The sequence below is a fragment of the Chaetura pelagica genome, unplaced genomic scaffold (assembly GCF_000747805.2).
Source record: "Chaetura pelagica isolate M959 unplaced genomic scaffold, ChaPel_1.0 scaffold642, whole genome shotgun sequence".
NCBI lineage: Eukaryota > Metazoa > Chordata > Aves > Apodiformes > Apodidae > Chaetura > Chaetura pelagica.
The window spans coordinates 1,284,263-1,310,440 of record NW_009952704.1 but is presented as its reverse complement, the minus strand read 5'-3'; the positions used below and the strand labels follow the sequence as shown (position 1 = coordinate 1,310,440).

Sequence of the window (26,178 nt, the reverse complement as noted above, 5' to 3'; positions counted from 1 at the left end):
CCCTACCTGTATCAGATAGCCTGATATGTTATAAGGTATATCTTTTCTTAATGTACTCTAACTGAAAAACAGCTGAGATAGTCTTACATCATCTGTTATTTCTGTAGTATTTTAGAGATCACAAATAGAGCCAGGAATTGGATGTTAAGCACAGAAACTCTAACTATCCTATCCAACTATATCAGTTCTGAGACAGCATCACAGTAATGTTAAACAGTTCAATAATCTGACTGCTGAAAAGACTCCTCATTACGACATTACCTTACCTGTTTTCATGAGAGGGAAATTAGGACCTAGCAAATTCCACAAAATAAATTAATAATACCTATATTCTGGTCCTGCACTTCAACACAAATCACTGACAATATATATGTCTGATTTGACTTTTTGCAATACCCATTCATGTTAGTTGGTAAGATATAAAATTTACCTATATGTAAAATTCAGTTATATATAAAATTCATTGTACTTTGCAGAGCAAATAAATACCTATCCACTTAATGAATGTTAGTGGATGATCAAAAAATGTGTCACTGACATGGTAAGTGATTTGAGTTAGTGTACCTGCAAAGTATTAAGTATCAAAGTTTGTACCTACCTCTTTTTGATAGACTATCCCAGCTTCAAAAAGCTTAAGAAAGAGATACTGTGTCCATTTGTAGTACTCTGGTAAGCAGGTAGTTATTTCCTGCATAAATTAAAGAAAATTAAAAAATCCTGAAAGTATTCTTAGTATTTTCTGACGGCATTTTACTTAAGCAATTTACTCAGGAGTGTATAATATATGCCACAAAGAAAACATAAATGCAATTTATGTAACAGCTACAATAAGTGATATTTACCTGTACACAAAACCAGAGATCATGGGCTTTGTGTGGGTTTGATGTGTTTCCCTGTTAATGCAGAATATAAGAATGCTGTAAAATCAATGCTCATAGATCTAAGAACAGAAGACAAAGGGAAACGACCACAGCTGCCTGACCAAGACAACTGCAGAACTAGAACAAAGTAGAACTCTATCAAAGAAGTCATCTTTGTCACGTTGCCTTTTCCTCTGTTGCTCAGCAATGACAAGCTGGAACAGAGATGGTTGACTGTTCAGAGGCAGCTGGGAGCTGCCTGCAGAGACACAAGCAGGATGGAGGAGCCTACAGCTGCAGCAGTAGATACGGAGGGACAGCAGAACAGCATGGAGGGACTGAGGCTGCTGAAAGACAGTGTGTGGGGTAGACAGGAAGGAACAGTGGGTCAGACTCTGCAAGGGGTATCTCACAATCAAAGGTCAAACAACTGACCACTTTAAATGGCAAGCCGGATCAAGATAGAAGAATGCTCTGGGTTAACATGTGGAGGAAAAGATCAAGTTGTGAAAGAAGTCACAAATGAAGGATTGTTAAGAGGAAAACAAAGACAGATAAAAATAAAAGACAACAATAGGGATGACAGTTAAGAGAACAGAAGCTAACAATGTAACAGATAACTTTTTCTAAATTTGCAAACATTTTATAAGTTTTTAGTGAATTATAATAATTAACAAACAACCTAGTTATCACTTGCTTCTAAAGTTCCATATTGTAAATGTTTGTTCTTAAAAAAACAAACTTCATTTCAAGTACATATCAATATGTAAAGATTACTATAGGATTATGTTATTATAAATCACCAATTTTCTCTACACAAACACAGTGTTTTACAGGCACACTGAAAACATACACTTTTATTCACATATTTTAAGGTGTGGTCAAAGTGAAAGCAACTATAACTCAGTATTTAAGCCCTAATTACATCATAAATATGTAACAATAAACAGATCACATTTCCCTTCTCAACACCTTTCCTGTTCAACTTGTACTTGTTTAAAGAAGAAACATTTCTATAAACTGTGACCACATTTGTACTTATTGAAGTGGAAGACGACTCATTCACTGAACTTCAAACCAACAAGAACTTGATTTTACAGTTACAGAGTTGACTGTAAGCCACTGATAAAATTTATTCAATTTGCAAACACTTATCCACTATCCAAAATAGCACCAAATGTGAAATGGCTTTCACTCAGGCTTTCCTATCATCTAAGCTTCCCAATACAAACAGCATCAGCAATATTGCTTGCTACTCAAATGACATCTAAAACACTCTAGCATAAAAAATTGTATTCTTTTTTTAAAACTTTGTATTCCAGTGCTAAAACACTGCTTTGAACAATTAAAATGACCTTTGCATAGATATGCATCCAAAGTGTGTATAAGAGGCTTTCAAGATCAGAAAGAGACATTTAATGGCAAGATTTCAGCACAGCATGTGAAGAATTTGTCATTAAAAACAGTTGCTTGATTAAATCTGTGTGTTCTGCACTGAAAAAAACACTTGATAAAAGTCTGATTTCCATCTCTCCAACTAAACACCATCCATTTAACATTTTTTTCCCTTGCTTCTTCACACAGTGGAGTTCTTATGCCAGTGTGATGCCACTATAGGCAACACAGCTTCATTACCATAATATCAGAGACACAGAAGAAGAGAGACAGTCCCTTTTGATACAGTGTAAGGTTATATAAACAACAAGCAAACAGGTAAGACAACTGAAGTGAGATGTCAAATAAAAATAGTAAAATGGACTGACAATTGTCCTTGTGGTCCTGAACAGCAGATGTGTATTAACTGAAACCAAAACAGGCATGTTTTGGACCTGGTACAAGCCAACTCCCGGGAACAGATTCTCATGTCCATGCTCTCATGCACATGTAAATTGACATATTTTAGGAAAAACTGTTATCAATGAAGAAAATGTGTTGTGTGGCCATTGAGCTGCAAAAAGATCTCTCTAGCTCATCATTTAACTTTAGAACCATGAAGGTTTGAAGTAACACTTGAAGTTAACAAAGAAAGAGAAATTACATCACTACCAAGTGAAATGAACTGCTGATTAAAAGTTAGCAACACCTTGTCAATCTCAAAATGTTTTTTTGGGTTTTTTTCTACCATTTAGCACATTAAGATTTAAGGTGAAAAATAGTTTTCCATGTATGCCAGTTACTGATCTTGATTAAATAAATAATGTCAGGTTAAAAGTTTATAGTATGCTGCCATCATGTTTAAATTAAGGTGAATGTTGATGTTTCTATTTATACTTTATGAGCATGGCAGAGATTTGCAGCGCAGGGCTTTAACAGAACTGACTTAACTGAGAAAAGGGTTTATAAAAGTTTGCAAAACCCTTACACCCTGCCAAAACCCATTCATTTCTGCCTCCTATTTATGAGCTGATCACTAGCAAAGCAGCATACGTACAGGACCCCATACCATAAAGCAGTTCACTGAATATATATATATATATAAACAGGATATTAGCATATTTTCTCCAAAGATGTACTAAAAATCAGGACTCTTTTTACAAATATGAAATATGCTGCTTGTGCTCTTCAGTGGTTGCTTCCAGAAAGCGAAATAGGAGGGACAGCATCTCCTTCTCCCCACACCCATCTTCCCTTTTCCTTTTGTCAGCTTGCTAGTTAAAAAGAGTACCAGATACTGTCACCAAAGGTATCCTTGTAATTGGTTACTGTTACTGCTCCCTATTACTAAAGAATGACACCCATTCATCAAAACAATTAATTAAAACAATTTAAACAAACCACTTTTAAAAGTGGTCTGCTTTTAAAACCAGCAGATATTGCCAAGGTATATAAAAGAGAGATCCCTGTTACAACCCAAAACTACCTTACTTAATCCCTTTATTGCAGCACAGAAATCTGATCCTAACAAATTGCATGATGGAGAGGCTAGTATTATTTATTTTTGTAAATGAATTCTCAGTAACAGACTAAATTGCAGTGTTACATGTGGTTTGTTGGGAAGCAACTGGTTCCTCCAGCTACCAAAAATATAGAAAAACTAACAGTAAAGAATTCTGGATAAATAAAAAACACCTAATCTGGATGGAAGATTTTGGTCATTAATAGAATAAAAACTAATTTTCCAATTACTTGTTTTATAATTCGTCATTTCTTCTAAATCTGTTCCGTTCTTACAACTATTATGCAGCTCTGAAGATAAAACTGCTTTTTTTTTTTTTGTGGTGGTTGGTTTTTTTATTTAAGAAAGTTACATCTTCAAGCTACTTTCATGGCTATTTTTAAAAACAAAAACATTTACAGTCTGCATAAAAGTGTTTTATTTGTTGTAAGATTCACTAGGATTTGTGAATAACATATAACTGGGCTAGACAGAAGTAATTTCCTAGTTTATTACTAATAATTTTATTTCTAGCACAGTCTTAATGCTGTCCTGAAGATACCCCTGTTGCACTTGATCCTTATTAAAAAGGTGGTAAGGACAAAGAGTTGGAACAGATTTTTTTCAAAATCCATAAACATTAAATTATCTTTAATGCATTAGTTGCCTATTTTTGTATTAAAGGCCATGTACCACCTCATCTGGAAGTATAATTATTTGATTTTTATAGGTTTAGAGCTAGACCAAACTACATTTCTAAATTAATCTGAATATTTGTATTTCAAAGGCCCTTAGTTTCATGCTTTATTAGCTACAAATAAAAACATCATGCAGTGCATAGATTTTAAAGCACAAACATATTTCCTAACAAAAAAGTAGCCTTGTATAATTTATTTCCTTTTTATTTAATTACAAGTACAGGGACTGATTATCACTGATATGTGGATTAAAAAAACAACATAGCTAATGCTCTAACTACTGTTATAGTTTTATACATGCTTAGCCAGTGCACACAAATGACAACTTCAAAGCTAAACAGAAAAGTATCTGCACAAATAAAACCTACCAAATATTTCTTCTTTTTAAATGTACAGAGAATAAAGGGAACATTATGCAAAACAATATGTCACTTTGCATGCATGAACTGAAAAGAGTAAAATATGTTGGCAGTACAAGCTACCTTCTGGAAGAAAGTTACGGATTGATAGTACAGTGGTGATGTCTTACTGGGAACATGCACTCAGTCTGACAGCACTCCTGAGCAAAAGAAAGGAGTAACATTCTATGCTCCGTCCTTTGATGATGATATGAATCTTGGAAAATTGTGTTGCCTAATTTGCCTAAAAAATCATGTTTAAAAGAAGTGGCAGACAAGTTGCTCTGCTGTCTGGGATTGTATTTAGAGAAATCTGATTACCAGGAATACCCAAATTACTGTTATCTTAAAAACAAAACATAAACACAGTGGTTTTTATTTGCTAGGTGTTTTTAATGTCTCTCAGAGACATTTCTTCCATCCTCAAACTGCAGCATGTTAACCCTGGATCTGACAAGCATATCTGTTCAAAATAGAAATATTCTCACCTTTTTTTTTTTTTTAATCTCTCTCCAAAATCACATCATTTTCCAAGTGATTTAAAAATAAAACCTTACTTGAAGTTTCAGGGAAAAAATATCAGATCACTGTTACTATTCAAAACTACTCTAAAGCAAAGCACTTACAGAGCTATTTTGTGCACTTAATTATATTTTAGTTTGCTCGCATCTTCTGTTTAGGAGAATAATTTTCATGTCTTTGTAACCTGGCTTGCTGAAATAATCTAATTAGCTTTTAATAATGCCTTACTTGTGGTGCCTTACTGTTTAAGCAATTTCACTGACTGCTACAACATAAAAATACTTCTGCATTTTGATTTGTAAGACAGCAAGAACAATGGAAAAAACCCAGAAAAATAAAAGGAAACCTCTGCTATCCCAGGTGCATTGAGGTTTGTTCATTATAATTTTACAAAGCAATAAAACTAGCACCAGTCTTCATATTCCTTGACAGGACTTCATCAAACACCAGACATAACTTTATAAGCAGTCCGACTCCTCTGCACAGCCATATGTGCTAGGTATTTAAAATGTACTTTTAATTACCTTCCTATTCTTTCCCCCTCTCTCAACATTTCTAAAATGGTAAAATTTACTTACGTTTCCCTCACATCATCTAGACATATCCAACAAGCTGGCCACAGAAGACAGCGACAGTTAACATAAAAGGTTTGCACTTTAAAAATGCAATTCACTGCACACTAAGCTAGAGATCTAAGGTAAGAGAATGGATTTACTACAGCATATATATTTGCCAAGTATGCTCTAGCACAATGAAGGAGCAGTTAAGCAACATCAACTAGATTATATTAAAAACAAACTCCCTGCTTTGTACAACAGTCTTGGTTAATTAGACAAACCCATAGGAACAGTGTTTTTCTTGAACTTTTTACAGGAGTCACAAGTGCCAGTGGGTTTCTTTGCACTGTCACAGTATTTTGTAGGCCACTGATTTAGTTCTGTACAAGTACCAAGCAACAAAAAAAATATTCCTTACCTTGAAGAGCCCACTTCTAAGGTAAGTACCTGTACAGCACAGTGCACTGCTGTGTAAAGATGCGTGAATTAGCCCAGTAGCAGTGCAGCTGAGGCTGTAAGAAGCTCTGCCCAGCCTAATTCTGCCTTGCAGAGAAACAGGCTTTATCAGCCTGGAAAATACACTCTGCCACAGCTTAGCTGTTCTGCTTCCAAAGGCAGAGTTTCATGAGCTCAAATACCCCTGCATGTAGACATCACGTAATACAGATGTATTTCAGGCATTATTCATTTTTTGTAATGAATAAAGATACGTACTTCTAACAGTTACCATTCAGGTCACTCTTACTCCAGTTAATAAGGCAGGCTTTCTAGGTAAAATAAAAAGCAACTCATAAGCTAAGGAGTGAAAACCCCCAAATCCATTGTGTTTCAAGGAACACTTTTTAGCTGTTTTAAATCGTGCCTTTCAAAACCCCCAACTATGTACCCCTAGAGTATTCTAAAATGTTTTAACTACACAACTGTTGAAATTAACTCTGAGAGTTCCAAGAGTTCCTTAACCAAAACATGGTTTCCTAGAAAAGTGAAGGTAAGCCTCAAAGAACAGGCACAGAGATGAGAAATTACTTTCCCTTGTAAACTTGCACTTCCTGCCATAGTTTTCAGTACTGCCAGTTCTCCATCTCTTCTTCAGAATGGAAGGGTTAACAAAAGCCTATACACAGAAGTTAATTTTCCCAATTTTCTTGAAAGGCACTCTGCAACATTCAGCTTTGACGTGTTCCATAGTACAGCCTAAACATCTGATTTCACTGTTTTTAAGAACTGCTGTATTACACATACAGAAAATCTCTTAGTAATTGTCAAGAATGTGCAGTAAACCTTCCTCAACAAGTTTCTTCAGAGCAACTTTTTGGCTATCTTACTAAAAAGGCTTATACTGAAAATCTTGCCATATATATGACACAATGAAATATGGTTTTTAGATGTAAGACATACAAATAAACAACTTCACCCTCAAGATTAAAGAAAACAGATGGCAGGTCTCAGACTGCCAGAAAACTAATCTTTTTCCTTTTCAGATCTACAATATTGCTATAAAAATCCAAGATTAGCATCTCCATCACTCTATTCAGAATCATATTAAGGTGATAAGGAACAGTTATTGCTGAGAATATAAAGGCAGTGCCTGACTGCTTCACTGGCAAATGCAATAACCGTTCAATTGCTTAAAAAAAATATTATTTTTTTATCTTCAAAATTATATTAGCTTATGTCTCATCATGTTGCTGAAGTTTTTACAGAGAGCACCTGATTTTCAAGCATTAATGTTTTAAATAAAATTTCTATTTTCCAAAATCGTCACGATATGAACACCTATAAAAATGCAGACTTAGGCTTCACATTGAGAATAATATAACCAAACTATAATTTCAAGTTACTAGCTTTCAACCCTTGATTATATTATAAAAACATACACATGGAAAAAAGCACTCCTCAAAACAAATATACCTTAACACAAAGGCATGCTGCTTCATAAATATCTCTTTAGAGTATTGCCTAACTTGTAACACAGAAAATTGCTACTTTGAAGGAGCTGAAAAAGTAGAGAGAAAAATCGAAACACAAAACTGAAATGACTTTAAAGAAAATAAAGATTTTCTTAAACCTTGAGTTTATCAGACAATGCCAGTGTGTCAAAAGTAAGACAAGCCTGAAAGAAGCTTGATTTCCCACTATTTTCCAAGTGTAATTTTACAGTTTAACAATGTAAACTGGTCACTTTCAAAGAACTCTATATTGTCACCAATAAAATGGTGAAATCCCATTTTTCAATGTTCCATCATACAATAAAGCAGCATCCCTTAAAAAGAAGATCTTACCCTTTCCCATGTAAAAGACAGACCTAGTGCATCAAACTGTTCCCTCATGTGTTGAATATTACTGCAAAATAAAAATTAAAACATGTATTAACTTAGAAATATTTCTATGATGAGATCATATTTAAAATAAGGTGCTTATAAAATTCTGGGAAATCCAAAGCACTAGTTAACCTCTAAATACTATTATCTTACTAACAGTAAAACTCAAGTCAGAATAATAATTTTAGAAGTCCCTAGTGTATTCTCGTTCAGTTTAAATGGCTGTGTGTACAGGACAATGACTTTTCTTCTCTTGATTTGAGTATAACTGAAAAGCAAATATGGCACTGCAGTCTGAAGGAACTGTTCCTGAAGCACCACTTGTCATTATTTTAATCTTCTTTACTGCAGTTGAGCCAAAGGACACTCTGAAATCTTCACAGTGCAATGGGATGTACTTCCATAGTCAGCTTAATCCTGCTCTATTCTGGCAATGCTATCATGGCTGAATTTTCCTTTAGCTCTGGTGAATGTGTGGCTACAGCATGAGCTGAATTAGCTTACACTGAAGACATGCCCTACACAAAGTTCTCTAACCCCCTTGCCCACCAGTTTTCCTGCTTCCATCTGATCAACAGGCTGATCTCACCAATACCAGGGCCACAAGAACACCTGAGCCAATGCAAAGAAAGTGGTAGGAATATATATATGCTGAAAAGTTACAAGGAACCCATAAACTTCAATTGACAACACAACCACAGATAAACTCAAGTCAACTGTGAAACTGTAGGGCTAGACCTTGCCCCCAATGGCTTATATTCAAAATGTAAAATAAGATGCATCTGAATATACAGTGAAGCTTTAGTTTGAAAATGTACTAAATAGATTCTACTAAGATACAACTACACAATATTAACTGGTGACCCAGTGTGAATTTATTGATATACTTTGCAATTGCTTAAAATGTCTTACAGACTTCTAGCTTTCTACTAAAATGCATTATGTCAGATGAAGTATCATCTGTCCTCCCACAGTGGCTAATTTGACAGGCATGAAACCAAGCATTTGATTCTGATCCAGAACAAACCTGCACTGCTGAATAACTGAGTAATGCAAGCACCTTGTATTAACAGTAGCAGAGCCCCAGTTACACTAGAAAAGGCCAGTCAGTATGGTTATACCAGGATATTCTCTTTTTGACTCACAGCTTCCACTGGGAAAAACCATATTTAAAGTAGTGCTGCTTATATTAAAGTCCTACTTAAAATAAACTATACCAATTAAAAAAAAAATCAAATTTGAGTTTATTTTCACAAAGCTTTTGCCGCTATACTAATTCTAATAAACATGTCTCTGTGGTTTTTTTGTGTAACTTGGTTTTCAATTGTTTTTATGGTTTTCCCTAACTTTGAAAATACCAGCAGTAAGTCAACTAGAGCTCATTTAAAATCACCTCTCCAGAAAATGATGATGCTCTGAAATGTGGTTGTTCACTCCTGAACTGAGGAAGCTGAAATGCATGCCCCCTTTTAAATGGGTAGCTTGCTCTGCTCCAGGGATGACTAAAATACATCAGGTTGCTATCACACCATCACAGCTTCACATTCAGTTCAGTCATCCCTGCTGCAGGCATGAGAAATGTTCAAGACAGGGATAGTGGAGAAAATAGGAGATAGCAATTACTTCAGTGGTCAGAATTTAAACTAAATGATGAAACAACCACCTTCCTTAGTATAATAAAAAAATGGGCCACATAAATAATTTTCCTATTTGGTTATTATTATAATCAGTTTCAATGATAATGTGCTAATTTGTCCTAGTTTCTTGTTATAATATTATTCTTTAACTCTTAAAACTAGACAATCACTTTTCAGTACCAAGGAAATTATCAGAGCAAAATTTTCTTTCAGTATAAAACATCTGGTAACTACTAGCTGATCTGCTTTAAGTGGATGGAACAATATGCAAATTACGAGACAAGAGAAAAACAGAAGAGCACAGAAAATAGCAGAGAACCAGCTCAGGCTGTGCCCTGCCACATGCTTTTCAGTACAACCTAGACATACAGCTTATGAGACAGGCTGAGCTGCCACAGCACTTTGCTGTTGCAGTCTTCCTGCCCCACACTCTCCCTGCTTTTCCGTTGAGTCAATTCAACTCAGTCAGCTGGCAAAACAGCTTTCACTGGAATTAGCAAGCTGTGTCGGTTCAACAAGGTGTCCTACCACTGCTAAAGCTAGTACAATTGGTAAGGAGGGGCCATGGAGGAGGGGAAAACACTGACTTTTTTGTAGTCACGAGGACTTAATGTCAGCCTTGTTACCTCAAAACTACACTACAACCTTCACTTCTTTGTGTCTTGTTTGCCATATAGTTAAGGATCACAGTAACTCTCTATCTGGTTCCATCAATATAACAGAGTTAAAAATTAGGCACTCAGATAAATCAGATCTGTAGATTTGTTTTATAGCTGAGCTTCAATAGGCTTACTGAAGGAAGACAGAAATCATCAGTTTACTGACCATATGAGAATAGGATTGATAGCTCACAACACACTGCACAGTGATTCTCAAAAGAACAAAACCAGCTTTTTGTGTCTTGATGGTAACTGGTTCTCAACACGTTCTCCTCCAAACCACACACAAAGGAAATTTTTCAAAATCAGCATAGTAATTCAGAATTTGTGTAGTGCACTCATGCGTTCTCCCTAAGTTAAATCAGTTGCCACCATATTTTAGCTGTAAAAACTATCAACTATTTTAACTTGAGACCAGAAATATGAAAAAAAACACTTTAGAGAAACAGCATTATCAAAGAAGGAAATGGATCAAGATTCAAAAAGATACCACAGCTAGATTACTGCACCCAGAGCACAACAAACAGCTTCACTTAAGATGACTGGTTTCTGAGTAATTTATGGAAATTAATGTTTACTTATATAATGTTCTACTAATTTTAAAGAATATCAGGGGAACACAAAACCAAATTCTATGGTCCAAAGTCCCAGATTTTTACAGAAATCAGCAGCAATCATATATTCAGCTGCTTATAATTTTCCAAGGCTGTCTCAATGAAGAAACTACCTTCCTCTTTCACATGGCACTGAAAACTGACAGTAAATCTAAATACATAGCTCATAATTTTCAACTGTGTATTCTGTGGGAAGATTTAACTCACCATTATGAAATTCTGATTTATTTCTTACTCACTGATTTGGGTGTTTGGGAAATGTCACTCTTTCAGTGTTCTACCTTTATACAAGTTAAAAACAATTGAGATGAAAACCTTGAAAATCATCCTGATACATTTGGTTTTTGAAGCTGAGTCATCTGCACCATTGCATAAAACACTGGCAAATAACCCCAGTACTTTCTCTACTTCCTTTCTTCTACTCTCATTTTGCTCTGTTTTGTTGGTTTATGGGGACTGCAGTACAGGTATTCACAGCAAAAATGTCATATTACTTAAATTCACTAAAAACTACCTTTGTGTCCAGCTTGCAGGGTGGAGCCCATGCTCAACTGCAGCATTTTCTGCTGGTAAACCAAATGCGTCCCATCCCATTGGATTTATAACCTGTAAGCAAAAAGGAAAAGTACAATCTTTTGTAATTTTCTGAAATGACATCATCAACACATACAGGTCTCTAAATAAAGAGGTGTCTTGCATCCAAATTATATGAAGTGTTTTTTGCATTACAGCATTGGCTTTGCCTGAAATGAATCTCTGAAACATGCCCACTACGGCTAGGTCTGTTTTAAAAGATTAATATGAAGCATATTTCCTATCTACGATGTGATGTTAGAGGGAGTTTCAACTATCATGTAATAAATTCTCATCACTATTTCAATACCAAGTTAACAATAACAAAAAGCAATCCTATCTAAATTTGGGTGGTGGTCAAAATTAGCGGTTGATGCTACTGCTAAACAGAACCAACTATTCATCCTAAAGAAGAAGAAAAAAGTAAGCAAAGCTAATTGAACCCATGGTTTTATAACTGGATCTGATGTGTAGCCTACCTCTTTTATTTTATTTTTGTTCAAGAAATAAGAAGAAAAATACCCTGTGATAACCTTAAATCCAACAGATAAAATTAAGAGGTTGGGAAAAACTGTTTTTAGTCAAATTTTACTAAAATACAATTTGTAAATATAGACTGTAGAATAACAAATGTTATTTCTTTAACACAAAATAAATGAAGGTTAAAAGAATGCTTTGTACAAAATGCAATAGATAATTTCTTTTGAAAGAGATATATAACTTTCCTATTAATATGCAAATTGATTAGAAAAATAAACTAGCAATACAGTAAGTAGCAAAAAAACCTGTTTAATAACCAGGGAAAGAAAGGCCAGTACTTAAGATGCCATCATTAAACACACATATTGGAAACCTGATAAAACCAATCTCATTTCTTACACCTACAATGTACTATAAATTAAATAACTTTAATAAAAGTTACACCAGTTTAACAACAGTAAAACACAACTGACTAACATTTTACAGGTTGTAAGAAATATTTTTTTTTCCCCTAAAAAGATAAATAACTTGTTCTTTAGTGCCATGTGAGCAAACAAGAAATAAAAAAGCAAGCCCAGCAATACTAATCTTGTAGGCAATTTCCACGCAAAATAGCTGTTCATTTCCAAAGCATAAGAGCTACTTTTGTCACTGGTTTGAATTATTTTTATTCTTCTTTGCAACAAGCTTCCAATCCTCTGAATTCAACAGATTCTTTCATAAAAAATATTGTATAGATGTGATTATAAAGGTGCCCTAGGCACCATCTCTGTGTAAAAGCAACAGAATTTACCAGACATGAGTCCTCAGCATTCTTGTTTTGAATAATGAGCTAAAACTAAACCTGCTGTATATCATTACTCTGCTGGTACAGCAACAAAATCAAAGCTATTAACCTGTGATCAACTGTGATTCAAGCCAGTACATTAAGGGTCTATGGATAGCATATTTTTAATGTATAAATCTAAGAGAAATCAGAATGCTATACTGTGTTACAAATTTTCCTGATAATCAGACAGATTGTTCCTCATATCAAAATATCAGAAAATTTAAGAGTGAGTTTTCCTAACTCCCCACTTCCACACATTATAAATGTTACATGGAAAACCTCATTTGGAGCCTAAACCACTTCTTAAAGCACACCTCTCCCAAGCCCTTCTCTTCTCCCCTTCCCAGCACCCAGTAAGTAAAACTGTTGGTATAAAAGAGAAGAAAGAAAGCTAAACCTTAAATAAACTACTAATCTCAACAGAATTTTTTAAGGACACACTGAAATATTAGTTTCTGCAGCTCAGCTCTGCCTGACCACTGCAACTGCTGACCACCTGTCTCTGGAAAGAAATTACAACATAAACCAGATTTTTTTGTGTGTCTATAATACATATTTTCTCTTATGTAAACCTCATATGTTCAGACAAATGCTCTACATTTGCATCCCTACAAAGGACTTCTTTTACTACAAACTTATACACATTGTGAGATTTAAAAAAAACCAAACTACTCTTGATTAATTTTCGTAAAATCTGGCTCCTGAAGATCTCCTGGATACACAAAGGCAGCCAAAATCAAGGCACAATCTCATTCCTCACACTCAAGAGCAAAAGGATGTGGGAAGAATAGCTTGACTGCCAGCTACAGGCCTCCAAAAAGGGCTGACTGATGCTCCAGACAGCTAATGTGCAGACATTTTAACACGGTACCATCAGTACAGCAGGAGTTACCTGCTCAGATCTTCCCAATTTTAGCATGTGTATTAAAAATATACTGTGTATTCACTTACCACATTCAAAAGACAGATCAATTTAACAACAAACAGCATTCCTCAAGTTAAGGGGCTGAAGAAATACTCTAATTCAAGTTTCAATCAGAAACCTGAATTTAAAGAGACATTTAAAATATCCTCAAATTAATCTCCAGGATATCTATGTATGTAGTTGCTATAGAGATGAATGTAACACACACAGTGGTTTAGAAAGTATTTCAAGTTTATTGTCTCTTTTGCTTCTCTATCGTGAATGGATTTGAAAGGTTTGTGAAATGCATTTGTCTAAACAATAGGTCAGCTGCTTCTGGCTGGAACGTATGCTAGGTATCTACAGGTAAAATGCCACAGCCTCCACACAGCACTTGGCATACATTTTAACTGTACCTGGCCAACATAAAATACAAGGCTGAGAGTAACTATATAGTTCTGAAAAGCATCAAGAATCTCAAGAGATATGGAAGGGGAGAAGAAAATATACTACCAACATGCCAAAAGTTGGCACAAAGAATAAAGGAACATTTCAACCATTCAAACAAAGAAAAAACAGGAAGAAAGCAATTTTGAAGACCAAAGGGTACTTATAGCTCCTTAATGGATTGGTCACAGGCTCTAACCAGCAGAAAACATGGCTGCTCCACTCAGCATTAGATGACCAGAAGAAAAAAGAAGAAAAATCCACTGTCTTGATTGCTGACTTGATTGCTTCTGACAGCAGTCTCTAAACCATATGCCACTAAGGGATCAATTCTGCTCACTAGAGTGACCATTCTTCCAAGTATCACTTCTCTGTGCACAGAAGAAAGAAAAGCAATTACTGAACATTTTTACAGAAAGAAGAGGCCTGCATACATCAAAGGGAAAAAAAGGCAGGCTGGAGTTTCAGTCATTTTAAGACAGCAGATGCCAGTAGTTTCCAAAAGCATTTAAGTGCTTCTGGTCCTCATGATGAAGTTGACAGGTTAAACTACGTCCTGGTTAAAACTGATGTTGAACACAGCATACTTAAGATCCTCAGATGCTCACATCATCTGGCAGGATCAATTATGAAACACTGGCATTTTCTACCACTTAACATTCTATGTTTTGCACAGAAACATGAAGTTGCAAGGAAGTGGTTTATTAGTGTGTGAGGGACAAAGCTCTTGGCAACAACCATGTTGCACAGTCTTTTCAGGAGCAGATTATTAAAAAGGAAAAGCAGTTGTATCTTGAAGTATTTGAGATCCCAGAGACTCTGACTTCCTATCAGCTCAAAGCATCACTGTAAGAATAATTTCACAGCACAGTCAAAAATCTGTCATTAGTGATGGGTAGAGCTTTAAATGTGACTATGGGACGAACCAGAGGAAGACACAGTAACTTCATTAATTCATTTCTGAGATCTCAGCTCTTCCTTTCAGAGGATTTTTATCTATTCACTGTTTTAACAATCAGCTCATCACACTGACTTTAGTAGGCGAGATCAGCAGGTACTATATAACACAAGGCTGACAATGATCTCATAACACTCAGTACTCTGCATCCCTCAACATAACTAGGACAGATGATTCAGTGACTTTTCCTTAACGTTAGTAAGGAAACAAAGAACTTGTTTGCTCTCCTGATGTCTCAAAACTATGACCAGTGAGCTGAGGTATCTCTTACATCCAGATCCTTGCTTTCTAAATATTAAGACAGCAGAATCAGTGTCAAAAATGCATGTAAATAAATACATTTATTTCAGAGAACGTGTTATTAGAGAACCAAAAATGAAAACAAAGAGTTTTGCTGACAGACTACTAATCTGAATCAACACAACAAAGTCTACATTCCTGTCTCTAGTTATAGCCCTGTGACACACTTGACGTGAACTAATCAAAAAAGGCTGACAAAATAGGTGATGCATGGTCACAGGTTCCAGGTGCCAGAGAGGGGAAGAAGCTTGCTCCTTCTACTGGCCACCTACTATTAGGCTGAACACATTGCAAATCTGATTTGTAAATTGACAGATTACATATACAACACATTTTAATTTCAAAACTTCCAAATGAATGCAGCCTAGATTGTCTTTCAAATAAAAATTGCCATTATCCAACAGCTAAAAAGTACCACCATCACAAAACAAAAAAACCCCCAAATCCTAAGAAGACAAGACACACCAGGAAATAGATTAAAGTAATTAATTTTTTACTCCTGTGTACATTCCAGCAAGGACTATTTCACTGATTCTCTGCAACAGAATGCTGCATATTGGCATTCTCTTATGGCACTTTCAAATTAAAAAATAATCAACCCACACAGATTTCTATCAAAACATAACTCTGCTTATAAAATGTTCTCATTTTTCTCCCAAGATGGAAAATATAGGAAATTATTCTACATCCACACAGCACTCCAAACATTTAGAAAACAAAGGTGTCACTCACCTCCTTAATCTCACACATTCTTATATAACATAACTGCATTGAAAAGCTTTTTTTTTTTTTTCTTTCAAAAGGAAACAGTGAGCTAATTCACTTTCAACACACACTTGCTACTGGAAAATTATATTTAAATAAGAATCAATTCACATAGTACACTTGTAATACTTTCCACTTGGTTTATACCACAGGAAAGAATCTGGCAAAAGGACACAACACCCTCATACGAAACAAATGGTGGAGAATAGCAGCTAATGATGATCAGAAAATTGAACTGTATTGAAATAATTCATCCTAGTGCTTATTTAATTATAAAGTTTAAATTAAACTTGCCTGTCTTTCTTCAATACCATTCACTTTTGCAATTTCAAGAGTATTAGGATACACTGCTGAAGGGGAAAACAATTAATGAAAATATATCTACTTCTTAAAAAAGGCATTCCAGATAAAACAAAAACAGTCTAAGTAATTTTGGTATATTGTGGAAATACCAGTGAGAATATTCCAATTCCATTTATCAGGAACAGTTTAAGTATAAATTAAGAAGTCTGATTCTAGTGTAGAGGCATTTCAGCCTACGTTGTCCAATGATCATTCTCAACTTGCCTATGACCGCCTTGCTGTGGTATCAATTACAAGTCAAAATTTTATTAAATAGATATCACAGGAACTATTGACCTAAATCACTCTCTGGTTACTGATTTCTAAGGGAATTATTCTCAGTCCTCTGAGAGACACAAATTATCCACTTTGAAATTTATCACAGACATGATAATGCTAGCATGATAAAGCAATGGTAAATATTTTTTCCCCAAGCAGCAGCAGCAGACTGGAAATCTGCCATGGTGAAAATAACCACGAATATATAATTTGTACATAGCACCCTCAGATAATTAATAGGAAATCTCTTCTTACAAAACCTATACATTTAATTTTACAATACACATACAAATTTACAGAGAACATATAATCAGAAACTGCTCAGTTTAGTTCTCGATTTGTTTACTAGTAGATGCAAAATGGTATATTAAAATATATAGATTATTTTTTCAAGTATTTGTAAAGAAATATGTTTGCAATAGATCTGTGACTAGAACTCTCACACAAAAGAATTGCTTTAACAGCATTTCAAGAAAAATGTTATTTTAACACATTTTCAAAAGAGACTAGCTCACTGCATTTATGCTAAGTAATCTGTATGGTTTACAGCTCCCACGCAAAGACTGCAAACTTCATCTTCAGTGATTAGAATGTAAACAACTTATCTCACAACAGATGTACTCTACAAATAATTCATCCAGCAACCTAATCCAAGTGCATGACCGAGTTTGTTTCCCATGCACTGCATACAGGTATTTCAGTCATGCTGAAACAGGACAATGCTTCACTGGTCAGATCTTCAGGTAAAACAAACTCCATCAGCACAATCATTGTGCTGGCTCCACATGGACACAGCTCTAGTCACTATCTCTGCACTGCAACACACATTCATGCATTTCCTACTGAAAACTCAGTGAAGCTTATCACTCATCACTACATTGAAAAAGTGACTTCCTATTGCAATGTCACACTCACGTTAAATCCCACCCCTGCACACCATTTCATAAATGACCAGCCAGTCACATATTGCAGGAAAGGCTGCTGCTCATTAGGAATCTGTTTGATTGCTCAGTTGCAGTGTCATTAGTCAATTAATAGAAGTAAATTAATGGACTGGTTTGGGTTGGAAGGCATCCTAAAGAACATCTAGTTCCAACACCCCTGTCATGGGCAGGGACACCTCCCATGAGACCAGGTTGCACAGAGCCTCATCCAACCTGGCCTTGAACAATTCCTGCGAGGGGACATCACAGCTTTTCTGGGCAACCAGTTCCAGTGTCTCACCACCCTCGTTGAAGCAGTACTTCTTCCAACAAGGGAGAAAAAAGAGCAACAAATACTTATTTTCCCACTTTAAATCACAGAATCATATAATGCTGGTGAAATGCAGGTTTCTGGTAAATATCAGTAGATTTCAGTGCACATTGCCTCTGCAGAATATTTTAATTGAAACAAAACCAGATCCTATCAAGCTAGAAAAATTAAATACTTATGTTCCATTTTAGAAAAAAAAAACAAAACAGTATCCCAATAATTTAACACCTTCCCAGTTAGGATTTCCAGCTACCTCCAATATGAAGAAATTACACAAATGCATTCCAAAGAATGGTTCCAATTTACTAAAGGAGTTCTAATCCCCTTTTGAAGGCATTCCCGCTTATCCTTACTTAAGTATTCTAAAAAATAAGACAATTCTTGTCTGTTCAGATGAAATCAATATGAAACTGATTTACTATTTTCTCCTTAAGGCATTAAGAAAAATGTCTCCACCTTTTTCAACATACATTGCTCTCTTACTTAACCATATATACCAGTTGACTATGTACACACCATATATATATTCCCGATATTCTCCCTCACTACTTATTATACAACAAATACACACTGTAGTCTTCTTCCTGGAAACAGTAAGTCTGAATGTTATTGCTTTCATTTTTCATGGTAACAGCCCATCATTCCTCATTGCCTCACAAACACTTTCAACCTACCTGTATTGCTTCTAGTTTAACGACTTTCTAACCAAGGCCAGTTCTACATCTACATGTTCAGATAAGATTGATTTCAATGACTCTTCCTTTTTGTTAGTTTGGAATTAGTGAAAGCAATTACTACTCAAAAACCTTATCCTAAACTTGCCTTGAATACCTGAAATGCATTCAATCCTACTTTGAATTTTGACTTGGTGAAAAGTTACCAGCCCCTGAACTTTCAAACATGCAATATTAAAGCTAAATTCCAGAAAGAAAAAAAATAATTTAAAATCAACATAATAACTTCAAAATTATGCCTACTAATGTTTTTTTTCTAAAACATTCCTTCTTCTTATGTACTGAAGAACCCCAGTAATTCCCTGAACACAGGGAAAAAATGTTCCATGAGTATATAAAATTTCATACATGATAAGACATAATAATGTCATAGCTTATAACCATCACAATAAAGAAATCTTTAACAGATTGGACGACTGTGACAATGGCCAGAGATCTCATCTTTAGGCTGATCAACTAATTGCAAGAAGAATATAAAGACTTTAATTCTAAGTGATGGAGAAATTAGCAAGTCTTTTTTAAGGTAAATATAAGTTACAGCAAGTCAATGTACCTCACTAACACAATAGCTCTTAGTCTGACATACTGAGAAAAAAATTTGAGAGATCTTTAATGTCTCTTAATCGTACATGAAGGTTAAATTCTTTAGCTGCCCACCTGCAGTCATAAAGAGATGTTCAAAGTGGTTAACACAACAGAAGATATATGTATTTATAGAAATTCAGCCTGTTCTACAGACACTTTAATACCCTTCAAAGTCATTTTTACCTCAAATGTAAAAATAAGCTGAAATGCAAGATTTAAAAACTTTAAAAGACTTCCAGAAATTTTTCTGCAAAAAATATGCAATTATGGAACTAAAAACTTGCTTTCATATTGGCTCTTACATTTCATTGCAATTATATTGTCTTTTCATTTTCTCCAAAGGTTTCTACTAAAGATACTTACTTCTCTTGTATTAAAAGTGAACACCTACAGCATCCTACTGGATGCAGACAATTATTTTTACTTTATTTTAGCCCGTAGAAGCAGCAGCATGTCTTCATCTCTCTAAACAGAAATGCAGTGGGTATCTCCATGGTCATTACTGAAGAGAGATGACTTACGTCTTGAAATAACATCTCCAGTGGTCTTAATAACAAGTGAGAATAAAAAGTCCCTTCAAGAGTCCAGTTGACTCAGTTTTTTTTGTGAGTTCTTCTGGTCATTCAGACAAGTTAGGAAAGAAGAGTACTACAGCAAAAATTGTTGTGGGGATTTTTTCTCATTTTAAGTCTAACATAGTTTTTTCTTTTTCCTGTATTTTTAAAATAATGAGAATGTATTTCTTTACAGCAACAGCACATATTCAGTGCACAGTCTATGTTTGTCATTGGCATAAAATACATAGTATTTGGAAAGGCAATACACTGAATTATTCAGTGACAATACCTTTAAAAGTCTCATGTGTGGTGAAAAATCCAGAAAACACACTTCTGCAGTACTTGTTGAAAAGAAATTGCACTTTGTAACACAACCAGCAACTAACATTTATTTCTCCATTTCATCTTCTTTGTACACTTTTGAGGGTCTGATGCCTATATTCTTGAATTGCTCCTTCTCTCTTGTACATTAGAGAGAATTCCTTCCTGAGTCTCATCTTGCTTATGGCTATTTCTCTCCTTTTATTACCTATCCTAAATTTGGGTATTATCACTCCATATTCCTCCTTCCTACTGTTTCCCATTGATACCATTCTCCCTGTACCAAATGTCTTCTCCCTTAATGTGGTTATCTTTCAGGCCACAATGCTCCCACACAGCTTCCTTGCATCCTTCAAATTTTACCCGCCAGTCTTTACAGCAGAACACCAGTTAGCACCCCAGCTGTAGACTGCAGGGACTAGGCTCAGTTACACCTTCTACCTACCAGATAGAGAGAAGGGAGCAAGGCAGAAGTGATGGCAGGCATGGCGTGGACTGGGAAACAAAAAAACACAGAAGCTGAAGTGTGATTTCTCCTTGCAGATGTGGCAAGTAGTTAGTGCACTTTGTAGAGTTGCACCCTCAGAAGACAGCAATCTGTACGTTTGAGCAAGGCTGAAATACACAAGGGCCAGGCACTTGTCACTGTTTGACTCAGATCTGACAACAATGCTCTCGATCCCCAGAACAGAAGATTCTGAGTTACATGCAGGTGACCTAACATGTGACAGGATCCCCCTTTCATCTTAGAGCCCTCACAAGAAGGGTTTCCCTCCCAGCTGGCAGGGAGGAGCAGGATGTCCTCTCCAAGTCTGACAAAGGGCATCAACCTTTTGTCAGGAGTAGAAGAAGTGAAAGGAATTTATTTCTGTGGTGTCTTAGTTTTTTCACCCTGACAGTCCCACCTAGCTGGTAGAGGGACCTTCAAGTCTCCTCTCATAGAAACGGTGTGGCCTACATCCACACTGTGTCATCAGTAGATCAGTAGATTCAGGTAGCTGGTAGATCATCACTTGCATAATTTGAGACAGCTTCTAATGATTTGTTATCAACTGTGAGTTCTGAACACGTTTTAAGTCTCAGATTTTGATATGCAAAGCTCCACGTGTCATTATCTATGCACTTGTAGCATATATTTGACTGAGCCTTCACCTTCATGGATTTTGGAAAATACCAATTTCCTGACCGAGTGTGATATTAAAACATAAAAACTCCACTCATTCCTCTTGCTGATCTTTTCTTACCTGCATCCCTCTCATTTTCTGGAACCGAGCTACTGCATCGCTGATGGTGTAGACACGAACATGGCCCATGTGAAGTTTTCCAGAAGGGTATGGGAACATAGAAAGCACATAAAATTTTGGTCTTGATTTCTAGAAAGAAATTTTTAGAAAGTTGTAACTACATATGTTAGCATTTCATTGAAATAAAATACATTATAAATTACACAATGCCATTAAAAGACGAGGGTCTGCTGGAACTGATACACATAATCAAAGTTTCTAGGATCAAATTATTAGGGGCTGTAAAAGGAGATGTTTTACCAGACTTCGCTGCCATCTCACCAACTTACATTGAAAATAGTTCCTAATAAACTTTTACTCAACAAGATATGTTAAAATAAGCTTAACAAATTACTATTCCTTGCCATAGCATCTCTCCCTGATTATCTATGTGCTTCGAATTTGTCCCATAAAAAAAATTAAAACATGGCATATTAAGTAAATGTTTTATTTTGTATTTACAACAAACACAGAGCACATTCAGGGCCAGGTGCTTTTTGTTAGCTGAACTGAAATAAACTCAGAGTGACCAACTCAATCATTTGCAATTGCACTAATGTCCACTGAAATTAAACTGTTAAGTTCCACTATGTATGCTCAGATGCAAAGATATCTTACAAGCAGGATCTTGCATAGTGAAAAAGAAGTAAAATTTTCATTTAATGTGTAAATTGAGTAAATTGATGAGTTACAAAGAAATCAAACATCTCTCTTGCATAAATTATTCCTAATAAATCTGTTTTACCATTGAATTTATCATTGATACATACTTGATAAGTTCCTACATTATTCTTCTTACGATGTAATCAAAAAGAATTATGGGCAGCTTTTACTATTCTAAACCAAACTCTATTCATATTTATCAAATATTACTTATCACTTTTGTCCAATAGTAGCAAAACAAGACATAATCTGAATACTTCACTGCAGCACTATATGCTATTTGCCTCTCAATATGAGGTGTTCTTAAATGTACTTCAATTCTACGGGTAAAATGAAAATATAATTAAAAATACAGTTTAGAACTTTGCATATGCATGATACCTATGTTCACATGCATTATCAGATACTAAAAGATAAAAGCCTAAAGTAATGCTTCCCCTGCTGCATGTATGCATCCACAGCATTTTCATCTCAGTTTTCTTCCTCAGAAGAAGCAAGTCCCTATTCTCTCTTTGACAGAATCATTTTTTGGTTGGAGAGGGGGTACACTTCAGGAAAGAAGGAAAAACAAACAAGAGGCACAAAAATGTCTTTACACCTACATGGCTGAGCACACAATTGTGAAGGCAAAAAGAGTCAGAGACCAAGATTACAATTGTTTTCAAGATCCTTTATTGCATAGGAAAACTTTTTTTCTGCAAGTCACTCATTATTCCTAGGACACTGCAAAACAGAAATTATTCTTTCAAAATCATCTTCCCTTAACACAGATTTTAATGAGTCACAGTGTGTAGTGTAGTAATTTGTCATAACCATTGGGAAGATATTTAGAAAATTAATTGTTCACAAAAATTACAAACCTAGATGTTTCATTCAATAACTTAAATAATGCATTCTTAAATATGGCATCATATACAAGGAGAGAACTGATTACTTAAACACTCTACACTTATAAGTCTACGCTCTACACTTTGCTGATTGTATTTTTCCTCAACATTTTAAAATTACATTTTCCCACCTATTACGTCAACTGTTTTGAATAATGTGCTATCATATAAAAGTATTTTCCTCTGAAATGTAATATAAATTTCATCATTATAAGCCGAATGTACTAAGTAATTGTCAGTTACTTTAATGCTGAGAAATAATAATATGAAACATGTAATTTCCAAATTTCACATAATGCTTACATCAGTCTCTGAAATTTTGCAGAACTGATCCTTTATTCTTGGAAGCCACCAATTTTCGACTCTTTTTCTTGTCTCCAACCCATAGCTTTTTTCCCATTTCCCCGTCTCACTGTAAATAGTTCTGACACAAGCAGGTACTGGTCTTCTCTGCCATTTAATTAACCCCAGGAAGACATCTAGTTGTCTCTTCAAACATGAGGAACAAGTGCCAACTCTCTGATAAACTGACTGCATTCTTAAGGTTGTATCTGAAAAAGACAAAAATATGTATTTCAGTCTACAGTATGTAACAGGAAGTCAGTGGTGATGATGATTACACAGAAGTTTTGTAGCTGTGAAATATATTTTAGTTTGATTTAGATGACGTGGTTGTTTTCCATGGTACTTGCATTTTATTCCCATGTGTTAGCATTATAAAAGCATTTATTTTTTAGCCAAGAGAACTAACTGTGGCCCTTGCATGGAACAAAACTGTTCTGTTAGATTTCTTCTCTAATAAGATATAATTCTTGTATTCAATCTCCCATAAAAGCAGGATCAGTCAGCTGAAGGTTTAAGAAAATCAGCTGCCTGAACAGAAGATGGCTAACAGGTGCCAGGTAAAGTTTAGAATGAAACAGGGAGAAGAGAAACTTGCATTATATTGTCCTGCAAAACTGCTGAACTTCTGATCACTGAAAAGGGATGAGGAAGGATGATTATAACTAGTAGATTTCAACTAGACATTCTAAATTGACTGTTACGCTTGCTGGTTAAGTTTCCTGCAAAAACTACACAAGAAACTTGCACTGTTCAGACAAGATTTAATTCAGCAAGTCAAGCAAATAAAGAAATCCAGTTCCCTTTCAACTAAAAATCAAGTAATTCCTCATATGCTTTAGAGTGAAGTTTCTAAAATAAAAGTACTCAGATGTGAGAAAGATCAGACAGTATGCAAATACAGGGTCAGTCTCAATAAGATGTGTACTGATTTTACATCCTACAGTAGGAAATACGACATTGAAAAAACAAAACCTACTCCGAGATTTCTTCCTCATCCTTTACCTCTGATTCCCTTTTTAAAAGCTTGTTTCTTTATTTACATCAATACTTCCTATACTCTAAGGTTGGGTTTTTATTTCAGTTTTTGGACTTCACACCAAATCTAGCTTGGACTGTTGTACCAAGCTAACTATTTCAGCCAGTTCAGAATTTTTCTTACAGTTCCATCACTTAAATCTGCTGCAAAGAACCTCTGTATAGGTAACAGTTGTATTTATTTCCCATAAGGTAGCAACATTATCAGTAGAAATAACTGCTCTACCATGTAATTAGGTGAGTCCCCAGTATAACTAGTGGGAGTTACACTTCTTAAACATTCACCACATATGCATACACAAGTCCTCATCGACTACATCATTATATATCAACAGAACTGCACCTTTGGTCTCTTACAAGCAGGTTGGTTTAAACATTTCTTCATTTACGTAAGTCATACCAGTGCTTTGAAGTCTTTGTTGCTAATCTCTAAAATCTCTCTCATTTGTAGTAATAACAATTCCAGGGCTCAACTCAGGATTTCCAGTGCAGGTGCATATGAGTTATTCAGAGAACACCTAATTTCTCCCCCTGCTATCCCCCCATAACCTTACACTTATTCACTTAGAGCAAAATTAACAAGAGTATTTCAGTATTTCATAGAATCATAGAATGGTTTGAGTTGGAAGGGACCTTAAAGATCATCTAGTTCCAACTGCCGCTGCACGGTCAGGGACATCTCCTAGATCAGGTTGCTCAGAGCCCATCCAACCTGGCCTTGAACGATTTTAGAGATGGGGATTCCACAACTTCCCTGGGCAACCCGTTCCAGTGCCTCACCACCCTCAAACTACAGAATTTCCTCCTAATGTCTAACCTAAATCTCCCCTCTTCCAGTTTTTATCCATTACCCTTTGTCCTCTCACTACAAGCCCTTGTAAAAAGCCCCTCCTCAGCATTCCTACAGGCCCCCTTCAGGCACTGGAAGACTCCCCTGAGCCTTCTGTTCACTGTTTTGCATATTTTTATGCCTTATTTTCTTATTACTTACATCTTACATCTACGACGATTTATTTTATCACAGAAAGGAGCACTTTCTTAGGGCAGGGCACCTCCTGCGTTGCCCATTTACAAAAGGACTGCAGACACCTCAAGAGATGCCTGCCTGCCAATGCCACACCTGCAAGGGTGTATCTGGGTCATCTCCAGCCCCACCGGGTCAGAGCAGCGGGTGCACGTGGGAAAGGGGCCATTGCCTGGGTCATCATACAGCATTAGATCAAAGCTCGCATAAACACAGGGAATTCCACGATGGGGAGGAGACCTGTGGCTCCTTTCCTGCCTCCAGATCCCCTCACGAACAAGATGGAATGCCCATCAAGTCAGGCACTGGGCCGAGCAGACACGTAGCACTTGACGAGACAGATGTGCCCTTAGGCTGTCTCGCCCTTCCCGGCCCGTGTGGGTCTCTGAAGGAGCACATTGCAAACCCAAACCGCCCGACTCTGCCAGGTGTAGCCAGCAGGAAGGGGCTGGCCCGACAGAGCAACCAAGGT

The 26,178-nt window shown here is 35.8% G+C and overlaps 1 protein-coding gene across 1 annotated transcript in view; it reads right to left on the bottom strand.

Annotated features, from left to right (window-relative positions):
* Window positions 1-23,839, bottom strand: part of LARS2 (leucyl-tRNA synthetase 2, mitochondrial) — a 90,524-nt gene extending 66,685 nt beyond the window's left edge. Inside the window, exons 1-5 of the mRNA XM_009994101.1 lie at window positions 23,606-23,839; window positions 21,714-21,842; window positions 11,656-11,747; window positions 8,193-8,253; window positions 599-688 (exon numbers count right to left, since the gene is read on the bottom strand). Of these exons, the coding sequence (XP_009992403.1) occupies window positions 599-688; window positions 8,193-8,253; window positions 11,656-11,747; window positions 21,714-21,842; window positions 23,606-23,839 (606 nt within the window). The remainder of the gene's footprint in view (window positions 1-598; window positions 689-8,192; window positions 8,254-11,655; window positions 11,748-21,713; window positions 21,843-23,605) is intronic.
* Between the last annotated feature and the right edge of the window lie 2,339 nt (window positions 23,840-26,178).